The following is a 25,593-nucleotide window of genomic DNA, read 5'->3' as shown; positions in this document are numbered from 1 at the left end:
TTAAAAAGATAGTTGTCACAATAAAGAGAAGCTAACGCGTTACTGGATTGTTTACTAGTGGGAACCCGATTTACGCAGCTCTGGTTAATGTTAAAGTCAAAGTGAACAACTGACTGTAAAAAGATGGCGAGTGGTGAAATTAGATTCCATACCATTTTCTCATTCTCAAGGGAACCGGTTTGACTCGTTTATTTTGGGGGTCAATCCTCCCCTGAAGCAAAGAGTCTTGGATTGGTAACTGATTGTTTGGAGACGTATAAAAGTGTTTCTATTTTCTTTTTACTGTTTCAAATAAAATGATCAACATTGTTTGGCTACTTTGAGCTAACTAATGACGCATGCGCAGCAGGTATGTATAGTGGGACGGCACTGGAACCATTGCTCCCCCTACTCGGTGCACGCTAGCAGTGGAAGAAGAGGGCGCCAAAATCTTCCATCAAACTTCCGAGCAAGCTTCTGATGGACTTATATTCCAATACGTGAATGATTCGGAGTAGTTGACGAGGCGCCCTTCCGCCAAGATGGAAGAAGCCGACGTTTGGCCATCGACGAATAGTGAAGGTTTGCTTTTGTTAGCCTCGCTTAGCTTAACTCGTCACACAAGTTTAGCGCGATGGGGAAGCCTCGCTTGGGCAACAAAATGTTGTTTTGAATGTTAAACGCGTCCCTCGTCTCCTCGGACATGGCTCTCGGGTTTGACGACGAATTCAAGCGTTTGTTTTAGCCGTGCTCGATTTGCTTATGCTACAACGGTGAAGGTGGCAGCAGTCTGGTTGTCATGGTGCACAGTTGTAGTTTAAATTTCTTACATCGGTCTTTTAAAAGCCTGCAAAAAAAAACATGTTAACACATGATTGCTCAAAATAAATTGAAATAAAAAAATGTCAATTGTGAATGTGCTTTTAGCAGACAAAGCAATTTAATGGGATTAAAAAGTTTTGAATATAATTTATCTTAAAGTGTAGGAACGTAGATGTGCATAAACTCATTTAGATTCCTCATTTAATGAATTTACATAATTTTTTTTGTACATTTCCAACACTGCCATTAACCTATGCCAAACAAGTAAAAGTCATAATTGCCATAGATTTTTGAAAAACACGACCATAAATATGCATTAAATGATCTTATCTTGTTGTGCCGCCTGACAATGTCTTCTGCTGCTGCGCGCTGTTTGTTCCCTCAAAACCAAAAATGGCATCAAGATGAAAACATGACGTGATCTGTTAGTTTCGGTACATACATTCCTGCATCATTTTGTCATCTTATAAGAGCAAAATATTTGTTCCACGTTTAAGGCGATAGAGCCTCTCTGACAGTCTCAAATCAAACTGATTCGATACAATACTGTATGTCCTCAGACATGGATCCAGACAGTGTAAGCATATGGCCACGTATGGAGCCCTTCCTCCTGGGTGCCCTTCAGGTGAGTGTAAATCAAATGCGTTGTCCAGTGTACTGTTACAAAATAACTCAGATGTGAATCCTCATCACAGGTGGCCCCCTCCTCCAAACTTGGCCTTCACTACCTTCGCAAGATGGCTACCTACGTGCGCACCCGCGATGGCTGCTTCCCCTCCTTGACCTGGCACATGTGGAGGCACATTGCATGTGGGAAGCTGCAGCTTGCAGAAGATCTGGCGTGGCTCTACTTTGAGACCTTTGACCTCTTTACCAGCCAGTCGCCTGGTGACCGACTGGAATGGGCAGAGTGCCTTTCCCAGTGTTCGAGCAAAAGTGAGCTTGACCAGCAGAGGAATGAGGTAAAAACAAAGTCGAGCACTGTCTGCCGTAACGCTCAGACACTCTCGCTGAACCATAACTCCAGCTCCTGATGTCACTTGCAAGGCACATCAGCGTACGCAGGTTGGCACGATGACAGGTTTCACGTAGTTTTTGTTCCTCAGAGGTCCGTGGACACGCTGCAGTTTCTCCTCTTCCTCCACATCCAACAGCTGAATCGCGTGTCTCTGCGTAAATCACTCATTGGCGAGGAGTGGCCCAGCCACCGCACACGCTCTCCAGCTCCGTCGGAACGTGAGGCCAAGGCCAGTTCGCAAAACAAGGTCATCCCCGTCTTCTTTATCATTATAATAAAAAAATGCTGAACTATAATAAACAAGTCTTGTATTACTGTTACTACTTTAATTGAAGGATTTTTGGGATGTCAGAGACTTCCGCTCAGGTCAAGCACACAATATCAACAGGTGGTCAAAATAGAATCACCTGTTTATTTATTTGATGTGTTGTGTTTGTTCAGTAGAACTGGGACGACCAGGCCCACCTGTCCTTTGTGCTGAGCCACCTGGCGGAGCTCCTGGAGCTGCTGGTGGAGCCGAACCAGCTGTCAGAGTCCGGTATGGCCTTGCGTGACTGTCAGGTGTGTGGACCATCCTCTCGTGTTAGCTGACAGGATGTTAGCCACGACTGACCCTGTCTGCTCCCAGATCTCCCTGGAGGCTGTGCGCAGCCTGGGCCTGCTCCTGGAAGGCTGGGTGCAGCCGGACAGGACTGTCCAACCCGTCCATAAGTTACTGAGTAAAGGTCCGCTTCAGGTGCACGCGGGCTACTCTGCGCTCAGCCATTCCTTCCCTTTGCACCAACTTATCTCCTGTCTTCAACATAACCTCACCCTCAATCCATTTGGGAAAACGTCCTGCCTGCGCTCCGGGAAGCAGTTAGCCTGGGCCCAACAAGGTAAAATAAATTCTACAAAGATCTCCCTCCTTCAAGCATTTCCTTACTTTATCTCATCTTTCTTGTTGCATCTAGTGGAGGGGGCTATGAAGCGTGCCAAGATATCCCGAAACACTCACATGGCCCCAGCAGGTAGCAAGATGGTGCTCATGTCTCGGGTCTGTAAGCAGACCCTGGCCAAGACTTCCGACAAGATGACGGGAGCCAACATTAAGATCCACCGATGCACCGACGCTTACATCTACCTCCTCTCGCCTCTCAGGTCAGCAGATAATTCAAATTTTTTAAAGCGTGTAAATATGCAAGTCTTGTTGAATCTGGATGTGATTTGATTGATTGATTTATATGCCAGGTCGGTTATTGTGGACAAGTGCAGAGATTGCACAGTGGTTCTGGGTCCAGTGGAGACAAGCGTGCATGTACACTGCTGCCAGAATGTGCGCGTAGTGTGCGCGGCAGGCAAGATCATCGTCGGGGCCTCCTCCTGCTGCACGCTCCACGCCTTGACGCCCACACGTCCTCTGCTCCTGCCCGGCAATGCTGACATCACCTTGGGCCCCTTCCACACTTTCTACCCCTCCCTAGAGGACCACATGGCCATCGTAGGCCTGGCGGTGGTCCCCAACGTGTGGGACCAGCCCTTGCTTCTGGGGACTGACCCCGTAAAGCCCTCTACCAACCCAGACCCGGCATTCTACCGTCTCCTGCCCCCAGAGGAGTTCCACATGATGGTGGTGCCTTTCCACATGAAAGGGGACACGTGCGAGGTGCCGGGGGGGTTGGCACCCCGCTATCAGGCAGCGCTCGATGACAAGCAGAAGAGGATACAAACATGGCAGAAAACTGTCATGGAGGCCCAGCTAAACAAGTGAGCGGCTTTTATCTCATAACCGACCATTCATTTGTTCAATCCTATTCATTATTTATTCAAAATCGCAAGCTAATTGCTAAAAGAAAAACAGAAGTATAAGAATTGTGTTGTAAGTTCGCATGAGAGTAGTTTTTCAATGGAAGACAGTAAAACAGCACCAACCATATGAGTAGGTTGCCTTTTGTGCCCCTATTGCAAAGTTGTAATTGCTCCAACTTGTACAGGAAATCCCAAAGCAATTGTCATACACCGACTGTATGGTAGCTGTATTTTTCCATTTCATGACCGGAGTGGTTCAATGGAGAATTGAAGCCAACAGTCAATAACAAGTTTAGCTCATGTGGAAAGGTTGCAGCTGTGTGTCACTGTTGCTCGAGGGACTAGGTCACCCTGACTGGTCAGTGTAACACATATGACAAGGATTAATTAAATGCATTGCGCCACACAGTTAAAATGTTATTTTAAGCTAATTATTTAAAAATAATTGTCTTCTAATGTGTATTTTTCCTGCCAGAAATTGCCTAAAAAATGGTATGTTCTTTCTGTAGGGAGCAGAAGTGCAAGTTCCAGGATCTGGTGGAAGCAAAGTTCCACGAGTGGCTCCTGGAGTCGGGACACAGGCAGGAATTGGACAGCCTGATCCCGAACCCCGCGTCCTCGCTGCAGGTCTCCAACGGTACCCCGGTGGACGACACGTCGGTGAACAACGACATGTATTCAAAGACAGGAGGAGCAGTGGCACAGTCGCCGATGGCTTGTTGAACTGTTTTCCTCACAAGTTAGTCGTATTTATTTCAGATGAAGAAGTTGTCCTGGACATTTACAGCAAGGCCCCATTTTTGTTTTGAATGTGTTAATGGATGGTCAATGATGTAGACTACATGCTGTGTTCTACCTTTAAACTAAATAAGGGAACTTCAGTAAATGTAGCAATTTTGATTTGTTATGTAATTATGAAATTAGCACTGAATAGAGCACAGATCAACACAATTGAATCCATAAATGCTCAGAATATAAACAATTTGAAAACACTTAATATGTAGTATGCAGGGAAGTGTGGAGCCACATTGGCAGCTCCACTAGCAAAACAGTTTCCCACCCTTGATTTAATTGATACTCCTTTGCAAATGTATTCACGTATTCATGAATAATTGTACTTCACAACTGAAATTAAGTGCTCATGTAGTTTGTTTGGCTTGTCGTACATTATTTTCAATAATTGGAAAAATGGTTCATAAACGCAACTTTGCAGATCCTAATGTTGACTGTTATCGACATCAAAGTGTTGATTCACTCATGTGCCAACCAACCACGTGCGATTCAAAGTATATTTTTCTATTAGTCACTGGAATTATAATGTATGTTCTATTTTTGTGTTATTTTATTCATCCTAAAGACATTGTTTGCACTTCATACCTTCAATCTCAAGGTTAGCTTCCTCTGTACATAGTAAGGCATTCAAAAAAAAAAACCTGTCATTGGAGGTAAAACAATGAATGAATGCTGCTGTCACACTCTACTGTGCTTTTAAACATCTATTATGTTGTTATAAAAAAGAAAAAAAATAATAAAGATGTTCACTTCAATGTATGAGTTTTGTGATATTTTCAAATTTGTAATGATACACACCAATTTGAATTATTTATCAAATATATTGCGCAAATAAATGGTGTTCCGACAATAACTGGATGCATCCACAAGGCAGAAATAAGTCCTGAGTTGGCAGCGCCTCCCTTGCCAGGTGGGGGGCAACCCAGCTGGCACGTGCGATATGGTGTTGGGAGGGCAGGAACTGGATGCGGTCAGTGGGCAAGTGGGGTCATTGGACGCTTACCATGCCCGGCATTCTTTATGCCGTAATCCTTCCTCGCTTTTCTGGAAAATCTGAATAGTGCTAGAATCACTGACTCAATTTTTGGATCTCATTTTCATGACAAAGCGATTGTTCCCCTGTTTGCCTCCCACTGTTGGCGCTCCCCAATGCGGCAGGACCGGCTATAAAAGGGAGAGCTCGAGGTTTGAGTTCAACATCGAGACCTCAGGGCAAACACCAACCATTGCCGCCACTTTTGCATCACAGAGGCTACACTACTCCAAGATGGGCAGGGTGAGTTTAGGCAAAGCTACACAAAGACCTTGGACTTTTAACGTCTAATTTTCCAACCGTGCCTTGGGATTGAATTCCTCTAAATCCAATTCTTGACTGGAGGTGGCAAATCACCAAGTCAGCTGGTTTTAAAGATGTCACTGGCTGTGTAGTGGTTCCCATAACTGGCATGGGATCCATTTCCATGAAAGTGGAGCTAAGCGGTAGAAAATTGATGAACAGATGGAATTCTGTCTTACATACTGTCCCGTTCCCGCAGATCGTCTTCTACGAGGACAAGAACTTCCAGGGTCACCGGTACGAGTGTGACAGCGACTGCTCCGACTTCCACACCTACTTGAGTCGCTGCAACTCCATCCGCGTGGAGAGCGGCGCTTGGGTGGTGTACGAGCGGCCCAACTACCTGGGTTACCAATACGTCCTGACCCGGGGCGAGTACCCCGAGTACCAGCGCTGGATGGGCCTCAACGACCGCCTCAGCTCCTGCAAGATGATCCACTTTGTGAGTGTTGTACCCTCATTCACTTGAGTTCTTGAAATAGGCTAACAAAGTACAATACTTTGCACGTTAGGGAGGTATTTAACTTTTTAGGGAGTCATCGTGAATTTTCACAATTCGTGGTAGGGCTTGTTATGATAGTAAATTGGGGCCAACGCAAGCTAGCTTTGCTTTAAACACCTTGACAAAATGAGTACTGCATATTTATAGTATAAATCTATTTTTACTATTCTACCAAAATAAATTTTTTGTGCACTAGTGGCATATTGCCTTTCATGCAGTGGGTTCAATTCCCAGCCAGGGTGGGTAGCGATGCATTACGGGCATCCTGGGTAAAATCTGGGCCTTTAGACAAATAACTCTCTTTTTTAGAGTGGAGCATGTGATTACTGTTGTCCAGCTAACCCAGCGCCTGCAGCTACCTTCATGGTCACCACCAGTCACCCCCCCCCCCCACAGAAAAATCAATCGACTTTGACAAGGGCCATATAGGATCGATTTTGTATCTCCGGGCAAACAACCAATCGAAGCCTCCCCGAATTATGTCAGATCCCAGTTTTGCGTTGTCCTTCCGAGTCCTTTACGGATCTATCCCCTTTCCTCCCATCATTCCAGACCAGCGGGGGTGGCTACAAGATGCAGCTGTACGAGAAGGCCGACTTTGGGGGCAAGGCTTTTGAGGCCACAGAGGACTGCCCCTCGCTTCTGGAGAAGTTCCGCTGGAGGGAGGTGAACTCGTGCAAGATCTTTGACGGCTGGTGGGTCTTCTACGAGCACCCCAACTACCGCGGCCGCCAGTACTTCCTGGAGAAGGGCGAGTACCGCAAGCCCGGCGACTGGGGCGCAGCCAGTGCTGCAATCCAATCTTTCAGGCGCCTCACTGAATGAGTTGCCACTCATCCCTCTGTGCCCGAGGCAATCGACACCATGCTACATTATAATCCCTGACAGGAAATGAGAAAATTGTGAACTGAGGTCAACAAAATAAAAGCCTGTCCAGAAAGCAGACAAAGATGTGTTGAATTTTGCAGTTTTGCCTGTACTTTTCCAAACAATAGTTTGGTTTATATGTATACTGTACATCCTTCAAAACCCTAACCCACAAAAACACAACCTTATCTAACCGCCCCCAATCTGAAATCTTACTTTAAAAACCTGCCTTGAAACCTTAACCATGGCATGAAACTACAATTTGGAAATGCTAACTTGAAAATCTAACCCTGGCTTGAAACCATACCTGTCTTAAACCCCTAATTTGAAACCCTACTTTTAAAGCATAACTCTGGCTTGAAGCAGAAACTAGATTTTTTTTTGTCAGTGTATTTTTGTAAACATTCAGGTTCGGACAAACTCTTGCTCTGTCACATCGGAGCACCTTCAAGTTTGTTCAGTTCCCATCAGTGCCGGGCCGAGGTCCACGCTGACAAGTTGAGGGTTAAAATGTGTCCCAAAGGAGAAACAGTTCCCTCCTCCACCAATCAGGATCAGCTGAGCTTCTTTTTGGACCACCAACTCAGAGCAGAAGGAGTGCAACATGAGAGGCCGCGGCACTGATGACTAAAAGGCGGGAGAAGCACCAATGAGATTCCCGACAAGTCCGCACGGTGAAATCAAAGTACTTTGAACTGACCGTGAGCAGACGGAACTCGACACTGCAGCGCCTGGAAAGGTCGATGACGGCCACTCCTGGCACGCTGTCTGAATGCAGCCAGACTCCGCCCACCACAATCAGTCGATCGCCAATCACATGGGCACCATGCGAATATCTACACAACAGTACAGTTAACTTGGAATATTTCAATATTACGATGTGCATTGTCACCATTTTTTCTCAGTTGAATGGGTGTGTAGTAACCACAAGCATTCGTTCTTTTTACATAACACTGAGAAGAAATGGATTATGACTGTGAGGAACCCACCTGGGACAAGGAGGGGGCTGAACATTTATCGTTTCCCAGCAGAAGCCTCTCTCATTTGGCTTCATCACCATTATGTCCCCCAGTGGCTCTCCTCTTTTTCCATGCCCTCCAAACAGGACCAGCCCTCCATGATAGGAAGATGCTGAATGGGAATGCCGGGGCTCTGGTGCAGCACCTTCTACTGCCACCTGAAAAAAAAGGCATGGACCTTAAGCACAGCAAATGTTTTACTCTTGGAAATTTAATGGCATATATATTTTTTTTACAATTCTGTCATAAACACCAATAGTCCATTCTTACAGTTTATTTTATGCAAGGAAGGAGAAACTGCACAAAGAAATTGTGCGGGACAATATTCAAGATCCTCTGCCCTGCTACCTTGACTTCTGTTGTATGTTAAATTCCCCGGCGGCCATGGCAATCGCATTTCAGGCCACCATGGAAACAGGATGGATGAAAGACAATAATATAAGACCAATAACTTGGTCAGATTTCTCAAATCTTGCTACGGCAGTAAATCTGCATAAACGCAGCTCTTCCTTACAATTATGCATAACAGCAAATAGAGAACAATCACAACCTCAGTCCAATGTTGCTGATCCAGATTCAGAAAATAGCCATCACCTAAAACTGTTGCGGACTCATTTTTTCCACCAAAGACAAACAAGAAGTCTTTCCCTACAGAAAAACAAAGATGCTTTTATTTAATATCATTTAAAAAGGAAAACACAACAACTGCTGCTAAAGTTTACCTTTATGAGAGACTAGAGTGGCAGAGTGTCTCCATCTAAGCGGTGGATGAGCACCTGTACATGTCATCTGCTCCTCATGGAGTTCAAGTCCATCCTCAGGAGCTGGTGAACTTTCATATTTGAGGTTGACTTTGACAAGGCCGCCGATCGGGTTGACGGGAGAAGCGCGTCCTCCGTATATTACAGCGACTCTCCCAGAAATAGAAGTAACACTATGATAAAGGCGAACGCCTGACAAAAAGCAAAAAGAAAATGTCTTGCTTGATGCCATGAACATAAATGGGCCCAAAATTCAGATTAACTCACTCGAATGGGCTGCTGGTTTGACATGGAAGGATTTCCAGCCTTCAGGGCCTCGGTGCAGGACTTGACTCTGAGCCTCTCGGCCGGTCCTGCAGGAGCCTCCGGTGAGCAGGATGTGTCCTCCAATCAACAACGTTGAGGCCATCCCGAAACCCTCCACGCAAACTGGCTCCGTTTTTACAGTGAGGTCAGTGGCGCTCCAAGATGGGCACTGGAATAGCACTGAAGGACAGGAGCAAAAGCAGTAATCCCATACAGGTTGAAGACAAAACCAGTAAGAACAGCAATGCGCACCTGCAGGATGGACTAGCAGAGACTGCGCTGTGAGAGAACCTCGAGATGCAGTGAGGATGAAGTAGTGCGAGCATTTCTGTTGCCATTCCTGACCAATATTAGAGATGGGTCCAAGTTATGATATTTTGAAGTTACGAGTAGCAAGCTATTTGTGTATTTATTTGATATACCACTCGTGCACACAATCGTATTATTGTCAACAAAAAATTCTGGTACAGTATGACTAATGGTCTATATTATTTAGACAATATAAGCTTGGAACCCACAAATCAGTTTTTTGTAGGGGTTAGTCTTAACTAACCTCATACTCATCAAAAGGTTCCAAACTTTCCACTCGGTGTCTCTCATCATCTGGAATTAGCCTGAGGAAGAACTCGTTCATATCCAAACACACACACTGCTCCCATCCCTGAATACGACAAAAAGAATCAATGTTGATGGTTGTAATAAATAGAAATGAACTCATTTGTACTCTATCGCTAACCAAAGCAGCAGCACCTAGCAAAGGATGTGTCGGAAACATTTCCTGGCGTATTAGAAATGATCTTACGTGAAGACATTTAGCGACGATTAGCTTTGTAGCAGACCACGACATGATTGCTTCGCCATTTTGTATGTGTTCATATTTACGCATTTTCAAGACAGTTGTTTTCATTTAGTTTTTAACTCTCCTCTTATTTGACCTTAATGTAACAATTATACTTGTGTTTGGATGGTATTTAGTACACTAAGTTAAAAAAATAAATAAAAATTGTAAGTCAGCATATAACCTGTTTAATAATAGTCGTAGGCGTAAATGTGCAAATACTAGCCTTGTCGAGAAATCTCTGCTTTTGTGCGTCAGTGTCGGGATATTGTCGAAGCGCGTGCAGAGTGGAATTCAGTTTTGAGAAATGCTCCTGCATGATACGACCAAATGGATCTTGGGGATGTATCTGCTCGTACATCACAAAAAGAGACTGGGGCAAGAATCGTGCCGCCCAACTAATGATGTCATCGGACCTGGAGGAACATCATTTTCATCAATTACGATTGCCACAACCTCTTAAAAGCTGAGTCTGTGATCTTCACCGTTTTGTTTCCATGTAGGTGAGCACCACTTCGGAAAGAATCAGAGTAGGAGCAGTCGGATCCAGTCCCGCCTTTACCAGAATTTCTTCTACATTGGAATCATGTCTCACATCCACCCCGAGCAGGAAGTACTGACTGCTCGACACGTACAAAGGGCCTACAGACACATATATGATCAGCTATGTCGCAAAACATGTATAACGTCAATGCATCAATGCAGTATTTCACCTGTCAAAGAAAGTACATGGTGGGAGTCCAACATTTGCGACAACGACACATTGGACTGGATCAGAGCCGCCTTACGCCGAGTCACATCTGGGAAATCTACTTCAAACACGACTGCCTTGTTGAGTGCCGCGTCTCCGTACAGGCGGAAATATAGCGAGTCGAAACCAGCACCTAAAGACAAAATCTACAAGACAGAAAAATAGAAGTTATTGCGTGTGTATCATAAAAAGATACATTAAAAAAAAAAAGTAATGTCTTTTGGTAAAAGTTAACTTGCTTGTCTCTTGGCACAATGTTCTGTGACTTGCAGGAAGGTCCGGACACAGTGGTCCACTGCCCTCCAGCGCACATAGTAGCCCCTAAATCATATTTAACACAATATTGTATGTTTTAATGTCATTAGTATGTGATGCAAGTCTGTTAATAATCATGTGATTGACAGGTGTTAATGTTTACATATTTTTTTTCATGAAAAAACCAAACAAAACTAAATAGCATGTGGGTTGAATTAACATTGAATAGTCAAAATGAGAAACGCAATTTTAATACTTTGGGTCAAGGATTTTTAAAAATAGGAGACACACTGAGCAGTAGGATCATCCATCCATCATTATCTTAACCACTTTATAATCAGTGAAAAAATATATAAAAATGACTGAACATGGACGGAAATTTCGGTCCGAGAGCAATGGTTTATTTTGTTGGCGCTATTCACAATGATTAACACTTAATTACATTGAACTTTCTTACAGGTCAAACGTGTGGGGCTAGTGGCGCAATGGATAACGCGAATCTAGGTTCGACTCCTGGCTAGCTCGAATCCACCTTTTGAAACTCTTGCATTATTCAGCATATTTTATGGAATTTAATCTTGGGGATTGGCCGATCCGTCACGGCATCGTACGGGGCTAGTGGCGCAATGGGTAACGCGTCTGACTACGGATCAGAAGATTCTAGGTTCGACTCCTGGCTAGCTCAAATCCACCTTTTGAAACTCTTGCATTATTCAGCATATTTTATGGAATTTAATCTTGGGGATTGGCCGATCCGTCACGGCATCGTACGGGGCTAGTGGCGCAATGGATAACGCGTCTGACTACGGATCAGAAGATTCTAGGTTCGACTCCTGGCTAGCTCAAATCCACCTTTTGAAACTCTTGCATTATTCATCATATTTTATGGAATTTAATCTTGGGGATTGGCCGATCCATCACGGCATCGTACGGGGCTAGTGGCGCAATGGATAACGCGTCTGACTACGGATCAGAAGATTCTAGGTTCGACTCCTGGCTAGCTCAAATCCACCTTTTGAAACTCTTGCATTATTCAGCATATTTTATGGAATTTAATCTTGGGGATTGGCCGATCTGTCACGGCATCGTACGGGGCTAGTGGCGCAATGGATAACGCGACTGACTACGGATCTAAAGATTCTAGGTTCGACTCCTGGCTAGCTCGAATCCACCTTTTGAAACTCTTGCATTCAGCATATTTTATGGAATTTAATCTTGGGGATTGGCCGATCGGTCAAGGCACCGTACGGGGCTAGTGGCGCAATGGATAACGCGTCTGACTACGGATCAGAAGATTCTAGGTTCGACTCCTGGCTAGCTCAAATCCACCTTTTGAAACTCTTGGATTATTCAGCATATTTTATGGAATTTAATCTTGGGGATTGGCCGATCAGTCAGGGCATCGTATGGGGCTAGTGGCGCAATGGATAACGCGTCTGACTACGGATCAGAAGATTCTAGGTTCGACTCCTGGCTAGCTCGAATCCACCTTTTGAAACTCTTGCATTCTTCAGCATATTTTATGGAATTTAATCTTGGGGATTGGCCGATCCATCACGGCATCGTACGGGGCTAGTGGCGCAATGGATAACGCGTCTGACTACGGATCAGAAGATTCCAGGTTCGACTCCTGGCTAGCTCGAATCCACCTTTTGAAACTCTTGCATTATTCAGCATATTTTATGGAATTTAATCTTGGGGATTGGCCGATCCATCTTGGCATTGTACGGGGCTAGTGGCGCAATGGATAACGCGTCTGACTACGGATCAGAAGAATCTAGGTTCGACTCCTGGCTAGCTCGAATCCACCTTTTGAAACTCTTTCCTTATTCAGCATATTTTATGGAATTTAATCTTGGGGATTGGCCGATCCATCACGGCATCGTACGGGGCTAGTGGCGCAATGGATAACGCGTCTGACTACGGATCAGAAGATTCTAGGTTCGACTCCTGGCTAGCTCGAATCCACCTTTTGAAACTCTTGCATTCAGCATATTTTATGGAATTTAATCTTGGGGATTGGCCGATCGGTCAGGGCATCGTACGGGGCTAGTGGCGCAATGGATAACGCGTCTGACTACGGATCAGAAGATTCTAGGTTCGACTCCTGGCTAGCTCGAATCCACCTTTTGAAACTCTTGCATTATTCAGCATATTTTATGGAATTTAATCTTGGGGATTGGCCGATCAGTCAGGGCATCGTACGGGGCTAGTGGCGCAATGGATAACGCGTCTGACTACGGATCAGAAGATTCTAGGTTCGACTCCTGGCTAGCTCGAATCCACCTTTTGAAACTCTTGCATTATTCAGCATATTTTATGGAATTTAATCTTGGGGATTGGCCGATCCGTCACGGCATCGTACGGGGCTAGTGGCGCAATGGATAACGCGTCTGACTACGGATCAAAAGATACTAGGTTCGACTCCTGGCTAGCTCAAATGCACTTTTTGAAATCCTTACCCGTATTTTATGCAAGTTAATCGTGGGGATGGGACTGGCCTCTGTAAATTCCGTGCCGGGCTAGTGGCGCAATGGATAACGCGTCTGACTACGGATCAGAAGATTCCAGGTTCGACTCCTGGCTAGCTCAATTTCACTTTTTGAAATCCTTTACCATCGTATTTTATGCAAGTTAATCGTCGGTATAGGACTAGCCTCAATGACCTCCATATTGGGCTAGTGGCGCAATGGATAACGCGTCTGACTACGGATCAGAAGATTCTAGGTTCGACTCCTGGCTAGCTCGATTTCACTTTTTGAAATCCTTAACCATCGTATTTTATGCAAGTTAATCGTCGGTATAGGACTAGCCTCAATGACCTCTATATTGGGCTAGTGGCGCAATGGATAACGCGTCTGACTACGGATCAGAAGATTCTAGGTTCGACTCCTGGCTAGCTCGATTTCACTTTTTGAAATCCTTAACCATCATATTTTATGCAAGTTAATCGTCGGTATAGGACTAGCCTCAATGACCTCTATATTGGGCTAGTGGCGCAATGGATAACGCGTCTGACTACGGATCAGAAGATTCTAGGTTCGACTCCTGGCTAGCTCGATTTCCCTTTTTGAAATCCTTAACCAGTATTTTATGCAAGTTAATCGTGGGGATGGGACTGGCCTCACCAAATTCCGTGTGGGGCTAGTGGCGCAATGGATAACGCGTCTGACTACGGATCAGAAGATTCTAGGTTCGACTCCTGGCTAGCTCGATTTCACTTTTTGAAATCCTTACCCATCGTATTTTATGAAAGTTAATCGTGGGGATGGGACTGGCCTCTCGAGATTCCGTGCGGGGCTAGTGGCGCAATGGATAACGCGTCTGACTACGGATCAGAAGATTCTAGGTTCGACTCCTGGCTAGCTCGACACCACGTTTTGAAATACTCCCGCAGACCGTATTCAGTATATTCTTTGCAACTTAATTCTTCCACAATTGCACCCCATGCAACATTTTGTACAGCTCTTCCAATCCAACTGCCTTACGGAGCACATTTGGCATATTATTCCAAGCATGTGAGATGACATCACATGTTCCTGCAGGCAGGACACATTCATTTGTTATTACGCCAGTTATGTCTGCGTCTACGTGAATGTGTTGTGTGTTGACTGACAAACAGAGGAGCTTTATGCCTGACCTGTTGATGAGTGGAGATCTCCTCGCCACTTTGCACACGAAGTGCTGCTGAAAGCAATCGTGGAAGTAGCCCTGGGCTGCAGCAGACACTTTGCTCACCACGCTGCTGTCATTGGTCCCTTGAACCTAAGAAGACCAACAAGAATTTGAAAGCATCACAAGCCTGCAATCAAGTTTGTGTAAGTAAAAGTGCCATGTGAAGAACCTCACCGCTGTGTCCGAGCCCTTCTGCTTCTTCCCGTTAGTCATATCTTAAATTAGCACTTACATTACTTTAAAATATTACGACGTACTAATTTTACTGATGGATAATGTGTGGCAAGAGTTCAAATCATAGCTCAAAGGTGCTCACTGCTCCCCGTTGACAGCTTCTATGCCTTACAGCGCCACCGAGTGGCCTGGAGAACGCCTCAACTCTTGACTCCGTAGCAATTATAAACTGGTTAATTATTTTTTTATATACTGCTTGGGCATTTCATTTGAACCATCCCTCCCCCAATCGAATTTGCCCTTTAAAACGTCTCGCTGCATGACAAATAATCATTTATTTATTGTGACAGCACGTAAGCAGCATTTTGACATGCATCTCTTGGGCTTGTTTGACAATGCGGCAGACATGCAGCGCGCATGCGCGATTTCCCCAACAGGAAGCGTTTGGCTTCAGCCAGCTGATGTTGCTACATTGAAGTCAACGGTCACGGGAAGCGACACTATTTACGGTAAGCGTCTTTGACCCCCTTCTCACAGTAATAAGATTCAAACAAAAAAGACGTCATCGTGTTATGAAATTGCTGTCGAATATTTAATATCATGAGCAGGTTAGCGTTTTTCTGACGTCCAAGCTGAAGTGGACATATATAGCCGGCGGTCTCATGCTAGCAACCAAACAAATGATAACATCGGATGGCGTCACCACGGGAATCAACAAGGAAGATAATGAAATGCTGGCCTGCAGGGTGTATTGTTCTGTGACAAGGTTGCGGTATTTTTTCCAACATTGTTTGTAAAGACAGGAGAAACAACACTTCTAATAATGTGTTTGTATAGTGTGGAATTTCAGGTTATTAAATATTTTCATAACAGTCAAAAAACTTCACCCACACCGTTAAGCAAATTAAACATTTGCATTGTAAATGTCTCATCCTGATATGTGGCAAATATGATGGTTCAGCCCATCCAATACAGAGAGGATTGATATTGAAAAAAAAATGCATTCACATGTAATGATGCATGTAACCGAAAGAAACAAAACAAACTATCATTAGACCTTTAACTAAGTCGACAATCAGTCTCTCTTTATTTCTTAGAGGGCCAGCTAGCAGCCCACCATAAGGGCGGGAGTTTTCTATCCTCGGTGGCCTTAATGCTTTAGCTCTTAATGGTTCATAAAACAAGTTGTCAACATGTTAGATGAAAGTGTGAAATATTCACCAACTGTCTACAAACCAGGAAATAGCAGACTCTGTGATGACCTTGTTCTCTGTGATTTGTTGCAACAGAGCACACACGGGATATAATCAGCAAGGCTTGACGGTACAGGTTGGAAGCTGAGCGACGACGACCTTCCCCCGACGGCACCCTCACACGGGTCGCTATGAGCTCCCGAGGGAGTGGCGGCCGCTCCAATGGCGCGCTGCAACAAACCAAGATCTGTCAGTTCAAGTTGGTGCTACTGGGTGACATGGCAGTAGGCAAGTCCAGTCTGGTGCTACGCTTCGTCAAGGGACAGTTTGACGAGTTTCAGGAGACCACCATAGGAGGTGAGGGCTGCGGGGAACATGATGAAATTCAATCTGTGTTTATGATTCACATTTGGAATAAAATGTATATTTGTGTGTCACAGCTGCCTTCCTGGCTCAGTCAGTGTGTTTAGATGACACCACTGTCAAGTTTGAGATCTGGGACACAGCAGGACAGGAACGTTACCACAGCCTGGCACCCATGTACTACCGAGGCGCTCAGGCTGCCATCGTAGTTTTTGACATCACCAAGCCGGTATGCAACACACACACTTTGATTCCGTTCACAATGTAGTGAAGAGATGTCCCGAATAAAGTGGTTGATAATTGGACTGTACTGTATATCGTAAATTATTTCTTGTGCTGTCATCCACTTCATGTTGTGCGTGTGTGTGTTGTTTTGTTGACGTGCACAGGAAACTTTTGAGAGGGCCAAGGCCTGGGTGAAGGAGCTGCAGAGGCAAGCCAGTCCCAACATTGTCATTGCTTTGGCGGGCAACAAGGCAGACTTGGCTGAGAAGAGACTAGTAGAGTATGAGGTAATGAAAACAAAAGAACTCCTAATACCTAAACTGAAAACAACATAGGTGTTTTTGTGAAGGCAAAAGTATTGATAGTACTCAAATTTCATTGACAGTGCATGAATCTTAAATCCATGACACCTCGTCAAACATTAGCTTCGACACATATTGTATGTGTCCGGAAAGAGTGCGATTTTTAAATGTCATGTGTAGAAACCCTATCTATTGGATTGTGTTCTGTTTCTGGTTCAGTGGTACCATTTCTGGTAACCTTCGGTGGTGGTATCACAAAAAAGCCAAAGAAAAAGCAAAATACCAACCCCAAACCTTATTTCCTGACGTCCCGCGTGACAATCGTTCGAACGTTTCACTGGCGTGTCTTATCGTATGTTGAATTCAACATTTCTCTCCTAATGGCAAAGGAAGCGCAGACGTACGCCGATGACACGAGCCTGCTCTTCATGGAAACTTCGGCCAAGACGGCCATGAACGTCAACGAGCTTTTCCTGGCCATCGGTGAGTTACTTTATATTTGTGTCTAATTTCTTGAATTGGGTTTACTTTTGCTCAAACAACCGTGAGTCGTAAAGCGTCTATTGCAACAGATTGCCGAGATGGATGTTTAAACGTGTTGATACTTGTGCCCCTGCAGCCAAAAAGATGCCAAAAACAGACACCCAAAACCCAACACACGCAGCGCGACATCGAGGGGTCAACCTTCAGGACCCTGACGCCCACTCCACCAGAGCTTGCTGCGGCGGGAACTAGACCACGCCCCTCTCCATCATCATGTACTACTACCATGTGAACTCCATCACCACAATCCCGCTCCAAAAGTATCCCTTCTTCCTCAGCTAACCATCTTGAACAATCATCCTCATCAGTGAATGAAGCCAGCCGAGTAAAAGGGAAAGCAACTACAAAAATGGAGGACACAAATTGTGTATATTCTGCCTTGCATCATTTCAGCTTGACTCCTGCCTGATAACCTACACTTGTACAAAACCAACAAGCAAAGAACGAAGCAATATGATGTGGTAAAATAAAAGAGGCTAAATGTGCTTGACACGCTTCATCTGTCTGGTCATCTGGGTTCCAAAACTAACCAGCACAGTTTATGTGGGTGTTTAATGTTTTTGTATTCATATAAGACCCCATTACATGTCCGACAGTACAAAGCAAAATACATGCCATTGCTCTCACACCATAGCGACAATAAAGGCATGAGCCACGATCCGTTTGCTGACAGCACTTTTTTTTTGGCTAATATTGTGTGCATAGCAGAAAGTACAGGGTGTACTGATACCTGCCGCAGGGCATTTTCAATTTTGTCAATGGAGGATGGATTGAAGAGAGCAATTTATTTATTGTTGAACGTGTTGGAGAAGGTGTACGTATGTGTGAGCTTATGTTGAAAGTGTGAGTGCGGAGGGGTGAAGTTAAAAACATTGACAAACACATTAGGTGTTGACATTGATGTATTGTGTAATCCATGCTAAATTTAAATTGCTGTCAAATCTGAATCAGATGTGGACTGAACATGGTTGAACACATCTGCAAACAGAAAATAGTTAAATTATTCTTTTAGATTTGTGCTTGTGACAAACGAAAATTCCAAAAATTGTGGCTTTTCATCATTTTTGATTGAACAATTCACAAATGGATGGATGATGGATGGAAATTCAGATTAATAAACTGTTTCCAGAGATATGGAATGTTGAACACCTAATTTGTTTAATTTGGATGTTAATTTTTCAAAATTGACCTGACATTGTGTTTTCACTGCTTTATCATGAGTGTTTGGAATACATTCAAATAAATAAAAAGGTATGAGTATGTCAATGTATTGGGAATTCATGAAAGGAAGTAAGACAATATTGATGCTTCCTGTTTACAAAAGATAATTTGACTTTCAAAATAGTAACAATTTCTGCTGTCTTCAAATCACATTGACAAAAAATGAAGTGTTTCTAACCATTAAAAAATTAAAATCTCTTTACTAAAAAAAAGGAAAACACCTTCCTTCCATTAAAAAGTTTGAAAATTAATCCCTTAAAAAAAAATGTTTTTTAGCTATTCATCACACTCTTCGTCCACGCTGGCATAGATTGATTGGTTCCTGCGTTTGATCCGCGGTGTGGTAATGGTCTGGCTTTCCACGTCACCTACTTTGTCGCTGGTCCGTTTGAGGAAGCACTCATCGTTTGACTCCAAGTTGATTGGAGCAAGACGAGGGACGGCCGGTGTAGAGTGGCAAGGGGGAGGCAGGTCCATAATGGGGGACATGGGAATGGGCGACACTTGAGATTTGGGCGGGGGCAAGACCATGCCGCCCGGTGTAAGGGAGTTGCCCTGGGGCACTTTTGGCTCAGCGCTGCTTTTAGGCTCTTCCTCACCCGCCTCCTCCTCCCACTCGTCCTCTATGATGATCTCATCGGGATTGAAGGAATTTGATGCGCTCGAAATGTCCGTTGGGTAGTCACTGGGCTCATCGCCGCTCTGAGTGTCAACTTCCTCAGACGTGAGACCGCCCTGAGACCCGCTCCTGTCGCCATATTGGCCCGCTTGGGTGTAGAGATCTGTGAGGCCCAAGGTGGCACACAGCTCTGTGGTCTGAGGGTTGACGTGGTAGCTGGGGGGGGCGCGGTACTGGGGGCTGTTTGGGTCGTAAGGCGGCACTGTGCGACTGAAGTTATCCGGGATGGCCAGTTCGCCACTGAGCTGCTCCACCACCTTCATCATCGCATCTTCAGAAACCGTAAAGTCCCACCTGATGGACAACAAAGCCCAGATAACACGACAACAATTTTCACGAGGATTTATGACGACAACAAGGCAGAATCAACACTAGCATATACGAGTACACTCATTGGCCACAAAATTAGGTACATACGCGCTATTACATTTTTAAATCTGAAACTGTCAAGATAAATTTTCTTTTTACCAATCCAAGAGATCCTCAACGGTCCTTCGAGGTTACAAACTAGTTTCCGAATTGGCGTAAAAATGTCATCAAAAGGACATGAGGGCAAAGTCAGTTCCTGCTATACTATATATTTTTAATTCATTGTTTTGATGAAACATAGATGTAAATAATATAGCAAAGTCATTCATTTGAGGTGTGTGTACCGTTCATGTAAGCCGTTATTCTCCGGCGGGTTCCAGGGATGAGGTGCGGTCCTCTGCAAGTCATTGGTGGCCTTCAAGATGGCGAGCCATTCGGGGTCGTATTCCAGATCATCAGATGAACCTTCTCTTTCCGGTATGTCCACGATCTATAACCAGAGCATGCATCTCGTCAAGCTACCGTCTCTGTATTGGCACATATTACCGGGCGTTCCCTCACCTGCAAGAATTGCCGATAGGGCAGACATTTATCCAGCGACAGGAATTTGGTGACCCTCGGGGCAGCATTAGGTTTAGGCTTGAATAAAGTAGGAAAGATATCTCATGAAAAAGAATGTTAACAACAATTTAAGCAGTTGAAGGTTAAGCGCCAATCTTACAGGATGCTCCTTGAGAGCAGCAAATTTGACGTGAAGATGCGCCGAGAACCAGTAGGTAGGCTGGAGGTGCTCCAGGAGCTCGGCGGCTGCGGGACTTCCAAGAGAATTGGACTCTATTTCTTGCCGAAAAAACTTCTTCTTCCGGAGGAGCTCCTCCAAAGGGCCGTGATGATAGATACCGCGAGGCCAGTCGTGGCTCAGGAAAATGTCAACGGGCATGCGAAGCTAAATGGAATTTGAGAATGGACAATATGCTTTTAATTCAGTTCTTTCAATGTTCAGTTCTACATACACAGACAGCCCTTCTCAAAGGCCAGGATTTTGTGATTCAATAAAACTTGAATCTGCAATAACAATTCATAGCTATTTTATCAACAATCTGCAATGTGCAAATTGTACCATTTTGAAACTTTAAGGCAGAGATTTTGCTTTGGCCTCTATGTATCAGTTTATTCAAGGTAATCAAAGCAGCCAGAGTTGTAACATTTTTACAGCCATTTCAGGAAACTACATTACCCTACGTAAATATAAATCTATTGATTACCTTTCAGCATCTTTCATTATTATTGTTATTATTATTATTATTATAACACATTCTGCATGTTAAAATAATTGTGTCAAGCTGGTTGCTAGACTATTTTTTTTTAGGGTCACAGGTTAAAAACCATAGTCTTTAAAAAAATCAACAATAAAATAAAAAATGACATCGTGAAAATGAGCAAGCAAGATGAATATTTGATGATTACCTGCTTGAGTTTAAACACCTCAATATTTCGCACATGATAGACGCTTCTCAGGGTTTCGGGGTTGTATGGTGGGAACTCGTAGTGACCTACAATGGGGCAACAGACCTAATCAAAACACTGCTTGGCGGTGTACAGTACACTGTATTGTCCAGTTTCAGGGTGAACTCACCTCTTCTGTAGTCATGTGACTTAAAAATTCCAGAAATGCCACCAATTCGGATCCCTTTGTATCGAATGACCCCAGCGTAACCTGCAGATGAAGTTGGAGAGTCGCAGATACAACTGAATGTTATACAGTGTTTACTTACAGTATCAGGTACAAATGGAGGAGCAACTTGTATGTATATATTCATGAAATAAAACAAATACATTCAATGAGAAAGTATTTTTATAGCTATGAGACTGTGTATTGTTAGACAGTCCCTACCCAAATAATATATATTAGGAGCTACCCAGCCTCCATAAGAAAGCTCCTGCAGATGATTGGAGGCCTCGTGGTTACCACCGATGAAGATAGTAAGAATGGGAGCCTTCTTTTCTCCAGAGTAGTACCTGTAATAAAGAATTTATTTCATCATAAGTCCACCTGTGACTTGAAATAAACAAATAATTAAGAGACACTGACTTGTAAAAGGTTTGCATGGTTCGGTACTTGGCAGGCACCGCCATGCATTTGAGGTCGCCTTCGTTGCGCACAGCCTGGAAGTCGCCGCAGCAAAGGAGCAGGTCTACTTTGATGCCTTCCTTCTTCTCCAGGTAGCTGATGGTCTCATAGATCTTGTCCAGCTCACCATGGCAACAGCCCTCCACTGCTATCTTCATGGCTGTAACCAGTTAAGGCGCTCTTGGTTCCGTCTTTTTTGCTGCCTAAAGAAAGACAACGTGGTCAGCTTGGGAAGGAGAATTTTGAATTCAAGAGAAATCTCAAGTCGCAAAGAAAACCCACGCATACTCAAGAACATGCAAATTCCACTCGTCCCTGCTACACTATATCTATTGGAACATGTTCATTGCTTGTTGTCACTATCAAAAAATAAATGCAATATTTTATGTATCTAAATATAATGCAATGGAATTATCATAATCTTTGATATTACATTGTTAAAAAAAAGGTCCAATAACTGCTTAATGTTGTTTTATTTTGTTACCTTAATTTAACTCGTCGCCAATAATGAGCGCAATCACTCGTGGCGAAGAATACACGTTGATTGTACTTCTAAGCAATAAAATAAACACAACTTACAGAGGATGCACGAGGGGGGCAAAGAGGACGCCGAGTCACTTTTGCACGCCGTAAGGCCCCCAATTGATGAAAAAGTACATATTTTGATGAAAAACTGACCGAGTGAGCAACGAAATTTCCCACCATGCATTCAGAGTCCCGTGCGCATGCGCACGTCGAAAACAGACCAGCAATTTTGATCACCAGCAGCAGATTCAACACTTATTAATAGAAGACATTTTGGATTTTTGAAATTACATAATTTGTGCGCATAGGTTATTTGGAAGCAACATTCGTACGAATGTATTCTCTGTTTTTTATTCTGTTGTGCGGTTTAGGGTTGTGACGAATCTATTACTTAATAACCACTTTACGTCACGCTTATGTTTACTTGACAGACAAATCCACTGCCTGCCTGTCAGACAAAACGCCAAGTTAGCGGTGTTACTTTGAAGCTCGCAATTACATTTGTGTCCGCAAGGGGATACGCCTCACTTTTTTAATTGAAAACTCAAACAAAGACTTGATTGATTTAACTGCATTTCCTTTAAAGAGGCCGCCCAAAGCTGCTCTGGGGGGTGGAGTGTTTGCAAAGTCTTGCGCCGATTGGGGCGCTCGATCGGGGGACGAGATATGGCGTGCTTGTTGGAGGCCCCTCTCCGCATCAGTGTGCTGTCTGTGAGTGTCACGCTTATCGATTCTTACACTAGTTTGCGTCTCCACTGTGCCCGTTTCTCCCCCTCCCTGTTGTAAATTATGAAGGGCAACTAGTTGACGTTGTTGTTAAACTACAACGACTCTATGCTCCTTGTTAGCACAGAGGCTAATCCAAAGCCTCTGCAGACTGCACAGCAACATGTAGCGAGGTTAGCGGTCCGCCTACTGTAGTGCTTACCTGAAAGTGAGCATTCGTTTCAAACATTTTCCGCGCACGGACAGGCGGGGACTTTGGGAACACCTGAAGTTGCACCGGCGATCAACCGCGTCTCTGCGCCCGTTTCGGCTATTTAGTGAAGCGAAACGAGCGCTCATCGAGCTGTCAGTGTCAACCAGAATGTGTTAGCGGCTAACTGCTACAAGTTGTTTCTGTTTCTTTTAACCCAAATATATTGAACCATTGTTGATGCATCGTACGATTAAGATATGTATCCCTTCGCGTACCTCTCCCCTCATTATGCTGATGTCAACATGTTTATGAAACACAACGTTCATATACGCATTATTACCAGGTGACAGGTTGCTCCATCCTACTATAGCCATTTGCATGTTTAGTTATAGGTTAGTTGCCACCAACAGCTGGGCAAAATCTCGAAATAACCCAAGTTATGAATTATTTATTATGCAAGGTAGTTGGCATCAGTGATTGCCAGATTGTACTCGTTGAGCTAACTCTGCACTCTTGGCGCCGTGACGAGGTCACACATTGTGTAGATCGTTCTGGCTGTCACTGACAAAAACATTATAGAGTTGTGTCACATGCAGCTGATGGGTGCATGACTACAAGAGCAGTGAAAGAAAAGATGGGCATGGTTCATATACCTAAATATTTTTTTTTAAAAAGTTTTAAAACCTTTGCTTGGACTGTAATTGTGGCACAAAGTATTTAAAAATGTGTTGCTGGATTGTGACCATTCATCTGTATCTTTACTTGTGTTGTAGGAGGTCACTGCCACGAGTCGTCATTATGTGGACAGACTGTTTGACCCCGACCCACAGAAAGTGCTGCAGGGAGTCATGTATGTTCATCTCATGTCGCCAAATGTGGAGTTTCAACTCAAACGAGCAGTTGCACATCTCCATTAATCTGATCAGAGTCGAGATGAGGTCGACTATTTACTGATGATGTCATGAGTAGTACTACTATAATTACGCAAAAACATTCTAGAAGGGAATGCTTTGCAATAACCTAAGTGTATATACACACAATAGACTGCTCATACACTAAATATATGAAGAACATACACGTTAGAACAACATCGACTTATGCTAAGTTGATATTTCCAGTCAGTCCCTTTTTTACAGTGTTTTCCATTCATTGTAAGGTTTGCACAACTTGGCCGAACGGGGCAAACTTGTCGTCAATACGGGGTTATCGCTGCGCAGCGGGCTCTGCATGGTGAGCAATGCAGTGTTTGCAAATAGTCACTAACTTTTTTGTGTCCCGTTGAATAAGCGATTATCCTAACCACTGCTCTCTTTCCTCTTTGCGAGGTTGAGTCAAAAAAGTCGTTTAAAATCCTACTCAAGAAGGGCTTTCTTAACCTCTACTGGGTGTCCCTCACTTACCAAAACAAAGCTTTCAGAAATTGAAGTGACAATTAAAATCCATTCAGGCGACAGCTGGTTTTTTACCGCATTCCCATAACAAACCAGTTTCATTGAATGTACTCATCTGTTCCTGTGAGCAGCTCTTTTTCATTCGCTCAAAATGCCATTAGAATAGTAAAGTTGACTAGGCTGTACAACCTCAAATTCAAACACAATGTTACTGTTTTCTGAGCTTTTGGAACTATCAATGGTTACAAGTTTCTGGATATTTCTCAGTGTGAATTGCCTTTCCCTTTTTATTTTTAACCTCTAAAGAGAAAAGGCTAGCTCTGGTTACAGCCTCCAGTCATCTGTACTTTTCCAGCAGCCTCCTGCCATTTGATAGTGTTTGGCCAGCTTGCAGAAAACAGGAAACGTATCAATGATCATACTCATCCAGCAAAACATGTTGCGCAATTGCATTGCATAAATCTGTTTTTGTACATTGATCTTGTGTCTTTTCTTGTGCACCAAAACGGATCTAACCATAGCAAACTTCTATTCACATTGTTGACAGGAACTCATCTCGTTTTTGTCTCCCCAGTGACATGAAGAATGCTGTAATTGGCAACAATAAGCAGAAAGCCAATTTGATCGTCCTCGGAGCTGTGCCAAGGTACACGCCCCCTTTTCACCTTAGTTTGCTTCCTGCTCTTCTATTCTTGAGACATTCTTTTTTAAAGACATAACATAACAGTGCAGTGGACCCTCAATTTAACATTTAATGAACACAAAATAGAAAATCTGTCTTGTCCACTTAAAACACCCTTTTGAAGAGTATTGTAATTGTTAAAGTGAGTTAGTTCCGGAATTGGTCGCCTCTGTGTTGCCATCGACAGACTGGTACACATATTTCCGGCTTGCGCTGCTCAAATGAGA

The 25,593-nt window shown here is 43.9% G+C and overlaps 6 protein-coding genes and 16 non-coding genes across 31 annotated transcripts in view; 20 read left to right on the top strand and 2 right to left on the bottom strand.

Moving 5' to 3' along the window:
- The first annotated feature begins 1 nt into the window (after position 1).
- tbccd1 (TBCC domain containing 1) lies at positions 2-5,154 on the top strand. Of its 2 annotated transcripts, XM_085920404.1 has the most exons (10): positions 2-561; positions 1,362-1,426; positions 1,497-1,763; positions 1,908-2,066; positions 2,264-2,380; positions 2,448-2,555; positions 2,679-2,697; positions 2,773-2,959; positions 3,050-3,565; positions 4,117-5,154. In XM_085920404.1, exons 1-10 carry the CDS (start codon positions 522-524, stop codon positions 4,328-4,330), a joined length of 1,692 nt encoding a protein of 563 aa, XP_085776530.1. In that variant the 5' UTR covers positions 2-521; the 3' UTR covers positions 4,331-5,154. The 2 variants fall into 2 exon arrangements, with proteins under 2 accessions (XP_085776530.1, XP_085776529.1); XM_085920403.1 differs by having other exon boundaries at positions 3-561; positions 2,448-2,697.
- Positions 4,083-15,044, bottom strand: lcmt2 (leucine carboxyl methyltransferase 2). 3 transcript variants are annotated; one of them, XM_085920398.1, is made up of 14 exons: positions 14,884-15,044; positions 14,675-14,799; positions 11,019-11,100; positions 10,742-10,925; positions 10,514-10,670; positions 10,255-10,444; positions 9,744-9,851; positions 9,152-9,530; positions 8,846-9,076; positions 8,674-8,771; positions 8,094-8,281; positions 7,805-7,940; positions 7,550-7,731; positions 4,083-6,158 (listed from the first exon to the last, which is right to left on the bottom strand). In XM_085920398.1, exons 1-13 carry the CDS (start codon positions 14,920-14,922, stop codon positions 7,552-7,554), a joined length of 2,097 nt encoding a protein of 698 aa, XP_085776524.1. In that variant the 5' UTR covers positions 14,923-15,044; the 3' UTR covers positions 4,083-6,158; positions 7,550-7,551. The 3 variants fall into 3 exon arrangements, with proteins under 3 accessions (XP_085776524.1, XP_085776525.1, XP_085776523.1); XM_085920399.1 differs by lacking the exon at positions 4,083-6,158 and adding an exon at positions 6,624-7,118; XM_085920397.1 differs by lacking the exon at positions 4,083-6,158 and having other exon boundaries at positions 6,624-7,731.
- Positions 5,340-7,062, top strand: crygs2 (crystallin, gamma S2). The gene is given in 4 exon segments (XM_085920746.1): positions 5,340-5,369; positions 5,508-5,675; positions 5,935-6,204; positions 6,790-7,062. Coding segments are annotated over 4 exon segments (741 nt in total).
- On the top strand, positions 11,647-11,719 carry trnar-acg (transfer RNA arginine (anticodon ACG)). Its single transcript has one exon. It is a non-coding gene; the product is annotated as a tRNA-Arg (tRNA).
- Positions 11,807-11,879, top strand: trnar-acg (transfer RNA arginine (anticodon ACG)). The gene has a single exon. It is a non-coding gene; the product is annotated as a tRNA-Arg (tRNA).
- Positions 11,967-12,039, top strand: trnar-acg (transfer RNA arginine (anticodon ACG)). Its single transcript has one exon. It is a non-coding gene; the product is annotated as a tRNA-Arg (tRNA).
- trnar-acg (transfer RNA arginine (anticodon ACG)) lies at positions 12,284-12,356 on the top strand. Its single transcript has one exon. It is a non-coding gene; the product is annotated as a tRNA-Arg (tRNA).
- trnar-acg (transfer RNA arginine (anticodon ACG)) lies at positions 12,444-12,516 on the top strand. The gene has a single exon. It is a non-coding gene; the product is annotated as a tRNA-Arg (tRNA).
- trnar-acg (transfer RNA arginine (anticodon ACG)) lies at positions 12,604-12,676 on the top strand. Its single transcript has one exon. It is a non-coding gene; the product is annotated as a tRNA-Arg (tRNA).
- trnar-acg (transfer RNA arginine (anticodon ACG)) lies at positions 12,764-12,836 on the top strand. Its single transcript has one exon. It is a non-coding gene; the product is annotated as a tRNA-Arg (tRNA).
- On the top strand, positions 12,924-12,996 carry trnar-acg (transfer RNA arginine (anticodon ACG)). Its single transcript has one exon. It is a non-coding gene; the product is annotated as a tRNA-Arg (tRNA).
- On the top strand, positions 13,081-13,153 carry trnar-acg (transfer RNA arginine (anticodon ACG)). Its single transcript has one exon. It is a non-coding gene; the product is annotated as a tRNA-Arg (tRNA).
- trnar-acg (transfer RNA arginine (anticodon ACG)) lies at positions 13,241-13,313 on the top strand. The gene has a single exon. It is a non-coding gene; the product is annotated as a tRNA-Arg (tRNA).
- trnar-acg (transfer RNA arginine (anticodon ACG)) lies at positions 13,554-13,626 on the top strand. Its single transcript has one exon. It is a non-coding gene; the product is annotated as a tRNA-Arg (tRNA).
- Positions 13,710-13,782, top strand: trnar-acg (transfer RNA arginine (anticodon ACG)). Its single transcript has one exon. It is a non-coding gene; the product is annotated as a tRNA-Arg (tRNA).
- On the top strand, positions 13,866-13,938 carry trnar-acg (transfer RNA arginine (anticodon ACG)). Its single transcript has one exon. It is a non-coding gene; the product is annotated as a tRNA-Arg (tRNA).
- On the top strand, positions 14,022-14,094 carry trnar-acg (transfer RNA arginine (anticodon ACG)). Its single transcript has one exon. It is a non-coding gene; the product is annotated as a tRNA-Arg (tRNA).
- Positions 14,176-14,248, top strand: trnar-acg (transfer RNA arginine (anticodon ACG)). Its single transcript has one exon. It is a non-coding gene; the product is annotated as a tRNA-Arg (tRNA).
- On the top strand, positions 14,332-14,404 carry trnar-acg (transfer RNA arginine (anticodon ACG)). The gene has a single exon. It is a non-coding gene; the product is annotated as a tRNA-Arg (tRNA).
- On the top strand, positions 14,707-18,662 carry rab5b (RAB5B, member RAS oncogene family). 2 transcript variants are annotated; one of them, XM_085920412.1, is made up of 7 exons: positions 14,707-14,852; positions 15,288-15,392; positions 16,173-16,433; positions 16,517-16,668; positions 16,829-16,951; positions 17,356-17,449; positions 17,586-18,662. In XM_085920412.1, the coding sequence occupies exons 3-7, from the start codon at positions 16,268-16,270 to the stop codon at positions 17,699-17,701; spliced, it is 651 nt and encodes a 216-aa protein (XP_085776538.1). In that variant the 5' UTR covers positions 14,707-14,852; positions 15,288-15,392; positions 16,173-16,267; the 3' UTR covers positions 17,702-18,662. The 2 variants fall into 2 exon arrangements, with proteins under 2 accessions (XP_085776538.1, XP_085776539.1); XM_085920413.1 differs by lacking the exons at positions 14,707-14,852; positions 15,288-15,392 and adding an exon at positions 15,455-15,649.
- On the bottom strand, positions 18,037-23,469 carry dbr1 (debranching RNA lariats 1). 4 transcript variants are annotated; one of them, XM_085920406.1, is made up of 9 exons: positions 23,303-23,469; positions 21,811-22,052; positions 21,613-21,737; positions 21,355-21,435; positions 21,186-21,271; positions 20,440-20,664; positions 20,280-20,357; positions 20,063-20,208; positions 18,037-19,703 (listed from the first exon to the last, which is right to left on the bottom strand). In XM_085920406.1, the coding sequence occupies exons 2-9, from the start codon at positions 22,005-22,007 to the stop codon at positions 19,007-19,009; spliced, it is 1,635 nt and encodes a 544-aa protein (XP_085776532.1). In that variant the 5' UTR covers positions 22,008-22,052; positions 23,303-23,469; the 3' UTR covers positions 18,037-19,006. The 4 variants fall into 4 exon arrangements, with proteins under 4 accessions (XP_085776532.1, XP_085776533.1, XP_085776531.1 ...); XM_085920407.1 differs by lacking the exon at positions 23,303-23,469 and adding an exon at positions 23,113-23,265; XM_085920405.1 differs by lacking the exon at positions 23,303-23,469 and adding an exon at positions 22,429-22,601.
- The window catches only part of armc8 (armadillo repeat containing 8), a 10,832-nt gene continuing 7,930 nt past the window's right edge, over positions 22,692-25,593 (top strand). Inside the window, exons 1-3 of one of the 3 annotated variants that reach the window (XM_085920400.1) lie at positions 22,692-23,085; positions 24,067-24,143; positions 25,259-25,330. In XM_085920400.1, the coding sequence (XP_085776526.1) occupies positions 23,041-23,085; positions 24,067-24,143; positions 25,259-25,330 (194 nt within the window). In that variant the 5' untranslated portion in view covers positions 22,692-23,040. Of the gene's footprint in view, positions 23,086-23,471; positions 23,637-24,066; positions 24,144-25,258; positions 25,331-25,593 lie in introns of those variants that run through there. The other 2 variants (XM_085920401.1, XM_085920402.1) reach the window with 2 other exon arrangements.

This window comes from Syngnathus leptorhynchus, chromosome 9, assembly GCF_054491065.1.
Source record: "Syngnathus leptorhynchus isolate UIUO chromosome 9, UIUO_Slep, whole genome shotgun sequence".
In the NCBI taxonomy this organism is placed as follows: domain Eukaryota; kingdom Metazoa; phylum Chordata; class Actinopteri; order Syngnathiformes; family Syngnathidae; genus Syngnathus; species Syngnathus leptorhynchus.
Note: the sequence above shows the minus strand (reverse complement) of the source record. Positions and strands in the feature narration are given on the sequence as shown.

Coding starts and splice junctions, on each gene's coding strand:
- tbccd1 (XM_085920403.1), top strand. CDS start 522: ATGGAAGAAGCCGACGTTTGGCCATCGACGAATAGTGAAG. Junction 2,381..2,447: donor TGGCCTTGCGTGACTGTCAG/GTGTGTGGACCA, acceptor GTCTGCTCCCAG/ATCTCCCTGGAGGCTGTGCG. Junction 2,698..2,772: donor GTTAGCCTGGGCCCAACAAG/GTAAAATAAATT, acceptor TGTTGCATCTAG/TGGAGGGGGCTATGAAGCGT.
- dbr1 (XM_085920406.1), bottom strand. CDS start 22,007: ATGAAGATAGCAGTGGAGGGCTGTTGCCATGGTGAGCTGGACAAGATC. Junction 21,272..21,354: donor GTCACATGACTACAGAAGAG/GTGAGTTCACCC, acceptor GCCCCATTGTAG/GTCACTACGAGTTCCCACCA. Junction 20,358..20,439: donor CTGCTCTCAAGGAGCATCCT/GTAAGATTGGCG, acceptor ACTTTATTCAAG/CCTAAACCTAATGCTGCCCC.
- lcmt2 (XM_085920398.1), bottom strand. CDS start 14,922: ATGACTAACGGGAAGAAGCAGAAGGGCTCGGACACAGCG. Junction 10,671..10,741: donor CCATGTACTTTCTTTGACAG/GTGAAATACTGC, acceptor ATGTGTCTGTAG/GCCCTTTGTACGTGTCGAGC. Junction 7,941..8,093: donor CAGCCCCCTCCTTGTCCCAG/GTGGGTTCCTCA, acceptor ACTGTTGTGTAG/ATATTCGCATGGTGCCCATG.
- rab5b (XM_085920412.1), top strand. CDS start 16,268: ATGAGCTCCCGAGGGAGTGGCGGCCGCTCCAATGGCGCGCTGCAACAA. Junction 16,669..16,828: donor TTTTTGACATCACCAAGCCG/GTATGCAACACA, acceptor TGACGTGCACAG/GAAACTTTTGAGAGGGCCAA. Junction 17,450..17,585: donor CGAGCTTTTCCTGGCCATCG/GTGAGTTACTTT, acceptor GTGCCCCTGCAG/CCAAAAAGATGCCAAAAACA.